Source organism: Phoenix dactylifera, chromosome 9, assembly GCF_051530095.1.
Source record: "Phoenix dactylifera cultivar Ajwa chromosome 9, Ajwa_hap1_PhDact_Kaust_v1.1, whole genome shotgun sequence".
Classification (NCBI taxonomy): Eukaryota; Viridiplantae; Streptophyta; class Magnoliopsida; order Arecales; family Arecaceae; genus Phoenix; species Phoenix dactylifera.
Genome location: NC_143198.1, coordinates 32,755,702 through 32,766,756, shown reverse-complemented (window position 1 = coordinate 32,766,756; position 11,055 = coordinate 32,755,702). Strand labels below are relative to the sequence as shown.

Below are 11,055 nucleotides of genomic sequence, written 5' to 3'. Positions count from 1 at the left end.
ATCTGTCTTCCTCTGCTTTTCTTCCACTCCGTCGCCACTCTCTCTCTCTCTCCTGTCTTTCTCTTTCTTTCTCTCTTTTTTGTTTATCTCCTTTTCGCGCTTTTCTCTTTCCGCTTTTCATTTCTTCTCTTGAAGGCTTTTTGTACCCGAGAAATAGCTTCTCTCTGCTCCCCTCCTCTCTCTCATTCTTGTCCCTCCTCTTAGTTTTTTTTCTTTTTTCTTTTTTCTTTTTCTGGGACGAGAATGAAGGAGAAGTAGAGAGAGCTAGGGTTTCTACGACTGACTGGATTCTGCCGGTAAGCTCCAGATCTGTTTGGATTTCGATGCTTTCTTGGTCGAGTATATGGTAGAGGTTGGTGCATTCGCTTTCGGATGCAGACTAGTTTATTGTTTCGATTTGGGCTTTGGGATGGTTTGAGCTGCGGATTTGGAGGAATTTCGGGGGATCGAGCTCGTCTTTGTGAATCATTTCGTTCTTTCTGTGGTGAAAAGTCTGTCGGTGTTGTGGATTTCGCCTTTGCAGAGAGTTCTTTGGCTGTTTAGTAGCTTCTTGGCTGAACGCCGTCGGACTAGTGTTACGGTTAAGTGAGGGTTTTGATGCGTATCGTGAAGGCTTTATTAGTTTGCAGATTATTCATGGAAGGTTTAGTTTAGATGTAGTTTAAGGGTTTTGGAGGCAATGTGATCGTGCTATCCTTCTTAGGTTTTTCTTGAATCCATACCGAACTACAGGAAATTGTGGATTTGCTGCTCGGATCTCACTTGGATTCAGATTTTGAGCAGGTCCTTCGTCTTGTAATTTTATGTCAACAGTTACAGCTAAGGACGTGCTCAGAATGTTGAATGAATAGCTTTATACATACTATTTAGATTATCTTCTGGCATTTCATTGTATACAGCTAGAATTCTTTGGATAGATGTTGATATTTGTGTTAGATTATGCTGCCTGCTGTAGTCTGGTGCAATGATCTAGCTGGTTGCAGGTTCTACGATCCAAGATTCAGGCGAGAAGGATCTTGGTTTTTTGCCATGGGGAAATCACCTGGGAAATGGATCAAGACATTGCTTTTTGGGAAGAAATCAGCCCGATCTCATGCAATGCAAGGAAGGGATGCTCTGGTATGCCTTTGGGTTATTCTGCATTTTGATTATAAATATTACTGCTGTTTGTTTATTTCATTAGAATGATGTTTGGTGTTGTATCGATGGATGATTGAAACAAATTGGCATGGACTGAAGAACCCTTGCATCCTGCATTTGCACTCCCTTCTTTATTTGGTCAATGCCTGATTACTGCTTTTTCAAGAGATGGCTTTAGAAGGGGAACATGTTTAACTTTGCCATTCTTTCTACATCTTCATATGCTTGAGTGGGTCCAGAAATTAAACGATGATTGCATGCCTAGAATGTCTTGGTAGTTTATGTTTCATTGACGGTGTCTTAGTTAACATTGTTTAGGCATTTGTTAAAGGTGCGACAATTCCAAATTTTAGATCTTGATCACACGAGATACAAAACTGGCTAAGTCAACTTATATTGCTCTGATGTGGCACACTGAGTACACTTATCATGTATGGAGTTATCTTAACCACTTGTTTAGGAGATTGGCATTTGACTTTTGCCATATTTCTTGGACGAGTTGCGCTTGGAAACTAAAAAGAAAACTTTTTTGTTGATTTAAAGTTTTGGAATATCTGTCACAAATTGCAAAATTGCATATAAACACATTGAGAGCTTACATACTTCCCCATTTTGAAGAGATGTGGTTGAAGATTAAAAGCTTCTCAACTAAAAAAAAGAAGAAGAGGAAAGTAAGAAAAGAGATGTAGCAAGATGTGACAAAAGTGTGTACCTATGCTGTGTCATGAATCCAAGATACTCCAATTTTCTTTGTTTACAACTTTACGTGTGAAGTAAGGCTTAGTTAGTGAACTTGTGATCGTTTAATAGAATATGTTCAATGATGAAGAACAAACATGACATTAGCTGTCTTGTTTTACAGGACATTTTATGACTAGGCTGAAAAAATAACATGCTTTTTTTGTTTTTTCAATACAGAACATGGTCTAAACTATATGCTTAGTTATAATTCAGGGCTTGTCTTCTAAGGGACTGATATGTCAAAGAATTTATCTGTTTTTGATTCTTGAAATCTCAATTGCCTATGATATTCTGTCCAATTTTTGATTAATATACACTATCTTGAATATCAGTTACAGCTTCTTGCATGTCAGTTACAGTTTCTTCTGCTCTTAGCATGATGTAAATGTCACATTTTCATGAGTGTACTCCATGGCAAACTTATGCATTAAATCATCACACCTTTCCTACCCAAGTTAACATTTTAAGTATGGGAGCCCTTATTTATCTTTCATGTTTCAATTACAGAAATCTGTCAATAATAAAGGGTATATTGGAGAAAAGGGACCTCGTGCTTTGGCTGGGAATTCTTCAGTAATTTCTGAACCAGTACTTGTCAGCACCGACAACAGTGGAATTATCTCAAATTTAGAAAAGGGAACACCTTCCAATTTAGATGGTGATGGAAGAATGCTTTCTGCCACAAGTCAGGATGCAGAGAAGCAGGGATTTGCCAGATATGACACATCAAACAATCCTGAAAAGCTTAGAGAAGAGCAAGCTGCTATAAAGGCACAATCAGCTTTTCGGGGTTATCTGGTATTTGCTGGTTGGACTTGTTTTTTCTGTTGAAAATATATTATGAATCTTGCAAGTTTTCGTTTTGTTTCTCTGCTTGAAAATCTTTATTTCATAATGATATCTGCAATTCCACCATCTGTACCTTTGTCTCGAGTGTTATACATTTCTAGGTTTTGTATCCTATTTGATCTCCATCATTCATGCATCAGGATATCAACCTTATAGATTTCTATCCGTGGTAACAAACATTTCCTGCAGCATTCATTCTTATATCCACCTATATATGAATTGTAGGATAAGTGAACCACGGAAATTATCTTGGGAGATAATGTGATAATATTAAATAAATTGTGCCTGTGGATGCATGATATTTCTTTACCCTTTCTCGAACTAGTTTATTTCCATACTAATTATGCATTCTGTATACTGGTTATTCCTTGCTGATATCAATATACCTTTTGTGCAGGCACGCAGGGCGTTTCGTGCATTGAAAGGTATTATTAGGCTTCAAGCCCTAATTCGTGGGCATCTGGTAAGGAGACAAGCTGTTGCAACCTTACGTGCTATGCAGGGAATTGTCAAGTTACAAGCCATGGTTCGCGGCCAAAGAGTTAGGTGTTCTAGCATTGGATTCAGAATACATGCAATGCTTGCTCAAGGAAACACTGTGGTAACTATCCTAACCTGGGGTTTAGTCATTGAATAATTTCTTTCAATAGGCATACCTTTGTCCTTGCATTTCTTCTCTATTACCTGAACCTCCTGCATGTTGATTTTAATAATGTGTGCAACACAGGAAGTAAAGGGATAATACTCAAAGTTCCATGTTGCTTTTCCTCAGCAATAAGTCAAATTAACGGGATTGTGAATCATGGGGTTAGTTTTAGAACTGATTCTATCAGTATCCATGACTTGACCTGTTGTTATCTATTATTTCATCTGTTCCATCGCTTGTCAATTTTGATGGTGTGATACACAGTAAGCAAGCACGGCATGCTTGGAACCCTCTAGATTCCTTTAAGTGCACAATCAGCCAAACTAATGGGTACACAATTTGGTAACCAAGAAGTGAAGAAAGAGATCCTGGATTTAACATATTAATAAACCAAAGAAAATCTGGTGTAGAAGAAAGAAACCATCATCCAAAAATTGTCTTGATGTTGTGAATGAAGTAAATCATTCCTTGTGTTTGCTTACTTGGAGGGGAGGTGAACTTTTGAGCATGTTCAATCTGGACTGGTTGTAAAATAAGGATCATTACAATGTACCCAGAAGGGCTTGCAGTGTTGGACCTCCAATTTGTATCCGTATTGAAGTTAATAATGAAAACAATCGTTAATTAAATGGTGGTGGATCTTTCTGTAATTTTCTTCAAATGCATGACAGCTTGCTGCGAGGGTTATCTGCATGCCTGGCTAGCTGCTTCTCTTAGGTCTAACTGGTTTATATTGGAAATAAAAGGAAAGTTGCGGAGGGGCTACTTTTATGTTTCTTCCTTTCCAGTTGGACTAGTATTTTACTTTTTTTGTCTCTTTGGGCTACAGATTGGGTTTAGGGGAGTTCCAAGAGTCATCAGAATTACATGTTTTAGACTGATTTAGTTGTCATTCAAACATAGGGTTCAGTGGAGATCATATATTATATTAGGAACAATAAGCTTTTGGATAACGTTGTATACTGAAAATTAATTCTACATTTTGAAATTCTTTTCTTCTTTTTAATCTGCTTCTATTTAAAGTACACTGCATCCAAGTGCACCCCTTTTTTTCTTGTTTCCTTTTCTTCTTTTTTGTGGGGGGTTCTGTTTTTTTTTTTTTTTTTTTTTGGGGGGGGGGGGGGGGGGGTTAGTATTATTTGTGTTGTTATTATTGTTATTTTTACATTCATTCTCTTGGGGGACTGGACCTGCTCTAAGTACATTCTGAATTTCAATATTCTGGAGTCTGTTTCTAAAATTTTCACACTGATAACTTTTGAACCATAATTGACTTCTGGGTTTTACTTTTTCTTTCATCAGAATGTGTTTATGTATCTGCCTTTCTTGCAGCATAAATTATTAATATGTATCTAAGAATGATGCTCCTTATACAAATTGATCAACATATTGTAGTAACTACCTTATTCCATTTGCTGCTAGTTGCCACACTTCTTTTCAGGATGCTATACCCTTGAATTCTTGGAAGGAGAAACTCTTGACAAATGCATTTCTTTGCAAGGCAGGTTCAAATATGTCACAGTCATTTTTCATAATGGAAGCCATCTTATACCAAAGCGAAGCCCTGAATATCTAGGCAATGCAAGCTCTCTTAATTCAATGCCTTTTCATTTTCCTTAAGTTTGACAGTTTGCAATTATGCTACATGAAATGAATTGATGAAGGATTGTCCATGATGTTTTAATACTCCTTTTTGTTGAACTGACATTGTTCATTTCTTTTAGATAGTTACTTTTGGCTGTTCTCACCCTTCGTTCATCTCCTGTAGCTTCTTTCTTCATTGCTTGTTGCAAAGCCTCTGCAAGTACAGTATGATCAAGGGGACCCCAATTCAGTCTTTAGTTGGTTGGAGAGATGGACATCCACTCATTTCTGGAAGCCGCTTTCACAGCCAAAAAAGGCAACTGATTCAAAATCTCAGCCAAGAAGGTGGAATTATGCTATGGAAACTGAATCAGGCAGATCAAAGCGCAATGCTCGTAGGAATTCAGCTTTGAATGTTGACTCTGCTCAAACCAATGTCGCATCTGAACCTGAAAAAACAAAACGCAACCTGAGAAAAGTTTCTGGCTCTCCTGCTGACTCAGTACGGGAACCTCCACAGACTGAACTTGAAAAAGTCAAGCGTAATCTGAGAAAGATATCTAATTCCATCACAGAGGCTTCTGACTGTCTAGAGGTTGAAACTGAGAAACCAATTTGCAGTGTGAGAAAGGTGTCGAGCTCCCCTTTTGATGTTTCTGACCAAGGCCTTGAAGATTCTGCGGAGAAGATAAAGAAAGATGTTATTCTGACTCCTGATACCAAGCCTGAGGTGGAAACTGTTTTGGAATCTACAGTAGCAGAGGGACCTGCTGAGACCTTGCCTGTCGAGTATTCCACAACTGAATTGCATCAATTGCAGAGCATCGACAACGAAGAGAAGGCTTTGGTGGTGACTGGGGAGTTACGATCCAAGGAAGAACAACCTTGCCTCGAGAACCAAAAATCCAGCCAAAGAAGGTCTTCCTTCTCAGAAAGATCAGAATATGCTGAAAATGGTTTACAGAACACTCCAGTCTTGCCAAATTATATGGCAGCAACTAAATCTGCAAAGGCCAAATTACGGGGACAGATTTCGCCAAGGTTGGGCTCAGATTCAGTTGACAAAAATGGAATCACTCGTCGTCATTCTTTGCCATCTTCTACCAATGGCAAGTTGAACTCACACTCACCACGGATGCAGAGACTAGTTCCAGCTAATGGAAAGGGGGGAAGTAGAAGTCTCTTTTCATCTAGAGATGGACATGGTATGAATTTCAATATTCTTTTTCTTAGGTTAATCTGTCCTTGCTTAGAATTTTTCTTGCTTTCTGATTTTCTGTTTGTTTCTTTTTGTTGATTCATCTGTTGTTGTTTCAATATATATTCTAGAAATTAAAAGCCCTTCATTACATGTTCTAGAAATTAAAAGTCCTCTATCTTATTTGTCAATCATACAATCTTTATACATTTGACGTCCAGTCTTTTTCAGCAAGCCTCTTTTGTAGAATTTTGTCTTTCATAAAATCACTGCAGGAAGTTAATTTAAATGTCCATTTTAAGATATAATTGTGAACCAATTAGGATTATAAACATGTTTGGGAAATGAGTTACATGATAGTGCTACATGTATTCAATTAATACTAGGATATGCATATTCAGTCTATGTTACATGGACTCTGGTTTGTGTGTCAGGTGTGGATGTGTCTCTAGGTGTCAGATCCATTTAATATCTAGAATTTCTTGTATGGCCTTTTCTCGTTGCAATACTGATCTCCATGTCTAAATGTGGGGTATGGGTACTCGAGGCTAAATTGAATGTGCCTTGTAACATAGATTTAAATAGATTTGTTGAAGCAAATATAGCAGTGTGTCTCTATATGCCACCATATCTTAATTAGTTTATGATGATTCAAGGATATAGGATGACCGCTTTGTCTGACTGTGGAAAGAGGAGCAACTCTCTACTGCGAACTTCTGTCCAGCTTCTGTTTGTAAAGCATAAACCTGATCATCATCGAAAAAGACCATGACACAAGTATCAGTTCCTTTATATCTCACTTTGTGGGACCCTTTTTGTAATAGGAACCTGTAATGTCAACTAATTTGCTCTTTCGGTTACATTTCTTAGGGAGATATATAGAGGTAAATTTGGTCGAACGAACAACTCCATATACATCTGGAGTCCATTGATGAAAAGGGGGCTGGGGACAGCTTAAACCCAGTTCCTATGATGGATATAGATGCAATTGAAATTCCTGGGTAATTTGTGACACCAGTAATATGATGCTTCTCGTTTTAATTGTCAGCAGTTTGCTGTACCAAAACAATGAGGCATCTATTATGCTAGATATTTTAGATGAAAATCAATTTTCAATTAATAGGTGTGCTTTTGGGGTGTAGACTGCAGTTAAATGTGTTGGATGCACACCGTGCTAGAGATTATGTAATATGAATGAGTTTATGTATTTTCATATGAAGGAAACTGTTGCTTTAAGTAAGTCTTGGCAATATCCATGACATAATTCAACCTTTTACCTAATTTAGCTTGTGGTGATAGATACTTGAGGATATTTTTTTAACTGAAGTGAGGCGTGCTTGATAAAGCTGCATGGGGGTCGGTTGGCACAATGCGGGGGAGGGAAGCGGCTCGGCTTGTGGGGGTGAGAGGGGGAAGATTTTGTGTGACATTGAAGGGTTCACACCTTGACGGGGCATGAGACTAGAGGTTTTGACTTTGGGAATGGTGGGCATGAAAAGGTATATCCACACTTCTGTTCCACCAGGCTGAGCCTCTGGCAGCAGTGGGCCTTTAGAGGGAAATCATTGATTTATAGGGAGTTGGATCCAGTTTGGGCTTAGAAAAAAGTATGCTCCAATTTCATAGGTTGGGACCAAAGGGATAGAAAACAATTAGCTTTCTAGATTACCAAAGTTTGGCACAAGTTATGTATGTGAAAGAAAGTAGGATCTTTTGCACGCATATCCTTAACATATTTGAAATTACATGTACACCTTTGTAAATTTGCTATTTATGTGTGTACCCTTATAAATTTGTTTCTCTTCACATGTCTAGCCTGCCCTTAACTCAATAAGGTAGATATGCAAAATGGAATAATTTATAAGGGTATACACCAAATAGTACATTTGAAAGGGTATACATGCAATTTCAGATATTCATAAGGTTATATATGAAAAAAAACCTTTTTATTAAATGCTAATTAAACTATCGTCGTCAAGCGGACTCGGCGTACGTGACTATGTGATCTTCAGCATGCTTCTTACCTATAGGAAAATTATGTGGCAAAATTTTAAACTGTTGATATCAATGCTTTTAAAATCTTGAGCAATAAATGGAGACTGAGAATATGATGAGCATTATTAAGGTTAATCAGACATAGAGATGTAAAATCAGCAGTGATAAACTAAAACTATTACATGCGAGAAATCTTAGTAGTAGGGCAAAGGAACAATTTATAATTTGATCATATGCATCAAGGACCATTGGAAGCCCTACTTAGTGAAGGGCTATCCACACATATATGTATATGTGCACGTCTATGTATATGTGCACGTCTATGTATATGTATGTAATTTAAATGTCTATATGGTTGGATGGGTCAGCAAAGTGAAGGGGAATGCTTAAAACATGTACGGAAGTTTGGAGAAAGATTTGGAAATGGCTTGTTTTAATAGAAGTTGGTTCTCCTTGATAGAAATGAATGCCTAGGAAGAACTTTCATAAAGCTGAACCTAATAGAAAGAACAAGGCTTGTTTGCAATGTGTAATTGTGGTCCTTTATTTTATCACCATTGGAAGAACAAATTGTTATACACTTTGTTGAGTTTATCAGGTGGAACTTTGAATTTGCTGTTGGCAAGAAGTTTGGATGTATCATGATCTTTGTGTGAAAATAAATTTTGCATTTTAAGGGTCACATTACTACATTATGTTATTATGTCTGGTGATAGCTGACACTCATCCAACTTGTGTATTAAATTCTTTTGATGACTGGTGACTAACACCAGATATACAATCTGTTATGTCTTGATGTTGGTGGACATCCATTTGAAGTCAAGATTTACATGAAAATCAATTTGATTAACCTTGATTCTGTAAGTTGGAAATGTGATATGTGGCATTTTAACAAGGTCAAGTTGAATTGCACAATAATATATTATATTAAGATTATATTCTTCTAGCTCCTTTTCCTTGTAAAGGAGCTTATTACTTTTCATAGGGATTGTGTTGTGGGCAGAGGATGGTTTGCAAAGACAGATCGCTTGCTTGTCCAAACTGTGGCATCAAGTTCGGTGCACAGATAAATCAATCTCAATATTGCATTAATTTTGAAGGATGTACAGGATCATATTTGCTTGATTTTCTTGGAATCATTTTGCCCTATCTAGTGTCAGAATAAGGATTCCTATAAAGCAGAGGCTAGAACACCCAAGGAGTTGCTGATATGCAAGGGCAACTGGAGACTAGAAAGCAAACCAGAAGATTTCCTGGACCAGAAAGGACAAATGAAAAGGGAAGAAGAATATACCTATTATATTGACCTTCATTCATCTGCGCAACACAAATTATAAGCTAGCATGCACTTGAAACACAATCCTTGCAATTTGTAACATCAATATTGTCCATTGAGAAAAGCTATTGTATATCTTTCTTTTCTGGCGCTAATTGAATTCGAGATTCTTTCTGAAAATGACATCAGAAATGCTAGATCTCATGGCAGTAAAATATGTTTACAATTTCCTGCAGTTTTCCTTACCTGTACTTTGTTGAAAACCTGCAGAAAGGGCAATTCAAGTAGAATGGAGACGGTGATGGAAGAATGGGAATTCGAATATAGCTTTGCATGAGAGGTAAATGTTCTAAGTTTGTCTGCAGTTTTTTTCATTATTGTTTGTCTTGTGGTGTAAAGTTCTGCTATCATCCCCAACTAGTTTGATGAATAACTGGAGTATGGCGTGTTTGATCCCGTCTTGTTGTTGGGTTCATGTGTGTTATGTATAGCTAAAAGCATTTTACATTCGGTTTGGATTTCTTTGAAACTGCTAGTTTTACTCTTACATTTATTCTGTAATAGGACCACCAAGGGACATCTGCATTTCTATTGCTTTAGACTCTTTCATCTGATTAGGACATCTGCATTTCTATTGCTTTAGACTCTGGACCACTTACGTTTACCCTGCTGTAGATGGGGTTTTGGTCAAACAGCTTTTTGTGATACTGATAGTGTTCAAGCAATGACTTGGATCCATGTCTTACATGGTCTCCGATAAGTTGCCTTCAACCTTGATTATGCTGTTCCTCAATAAAAGAGAACCGGAAGCCTCAAAGCTACTGGTTCATATTTTCGTGGCAAGTTATTTATAGTTGAAACCCGTGAATATGATATTTATACAGGCACAGGAAGACTCAGGTGCCTAGGTTTTGCGCGTTTAAATTTGGGTTCTTGAATATTCTTAATAGGCGTCTTGGTGACCACATTGTTAATAAGAGTTTGTGACATGCATGGTTATTGATGGATTTTGGTCATATAAGCATGGTCCTGTTTCTGATAGCAGTGAATCTCCTTGACTACCAAGAACTAGAGCAATATGTTGACTGGCTGTTTTGCATCAGATGATGCATGGTGCTGAAGATGTTATCTGTTCTGCCAAGTTGGTTCGCACCAGAGCTAATGTAGAATGATGATGTGTATCTCATAAAAAAGTAGACACATGCTAACGTGTGATTCCGTTGCTCCATTTTTGACTGGCAGCTTACAGGCTGCCTTGATTAACTCTTGTTTCCATTGGTGGCAATGGATTATTTTCACCATCGCCTGTGAGAGAGAGAGACTCATGTTTTTTTTTTTTTTTTGCTAGATCGGGAGATTCATACAACACGTGTACAGATACATCCAATAAAATCGAAAAATATCACGGAGCTCCCGAAACAGCTTTCCATCCCTCACCCACAGGATGCTACTGGCATGGTTAGCCATATACGTGGCCGTCCAATTTGCAGCCCTGTTGGCTTCTCTAAACACATACTTCGCTTGGACAGCTCTTCTGCCTCTCATTATCATCCAGATATCGCGAATCCAGGGATGGTTGGCAGCAACGACCCTCGGACCCCTCAAGATCCAACTGATGATCGTAGC

At 37.9% G+C, this 11,055-nt stretch overlaps 1 protein-coding gene across 1 annotated transcript; it reads left to right on the top strand.

Annotated features, from left to right (window-relative positions):
- LOC103720556 (protein IQ-DOMAIN 31-like) lies at positions 1–9,976 on the top strand. Its single transcript, XM_088705109.2, has 6 exons — positions 1–296; positions 984–1,119; positions 2,389–2,679; positions 3,128–3,331; positions 5,145–6,165; positions 9,700–9,976. Exons 2-6 carry the CDS (start codon positions 1,030–1,032, stop codon positions 9,729–9,731), a joined length of 1,638 nt encoding a protein of 545 aa, XP_088561235.2. The 5' UTR covers positions 1–296; positions 984–1,029; the 3' UTR covers positions 9,732–9,976.
- The last annotated feature ends 1,079 nt before the right edge of the window (positions 9,977–11,055 follow it).

Coding starts and splice junctions, on each gene's coding strand:
- LOC103720556 (XM_088705109.2), top strand. CDS start 1,030: ATGGGGAAATCACCTGGGAAATGGATCAAGACATTGCTTTTTGGGAAG. Junction 2,680..3,127: donor CAGCTTTTCGGGGTTATCTG/GTATTTGCTGGT, acceptor CCTTTTGTGCAG/GCACGCAGGGCGTTTCGTGC. Junction 3,332..5,144: donor TTGCTCAAGGAAACACTGTG/GTAACTATCCTA, acceptor CATCTCCTGTAG/CTTCTTTCTTCATTGCTTGT.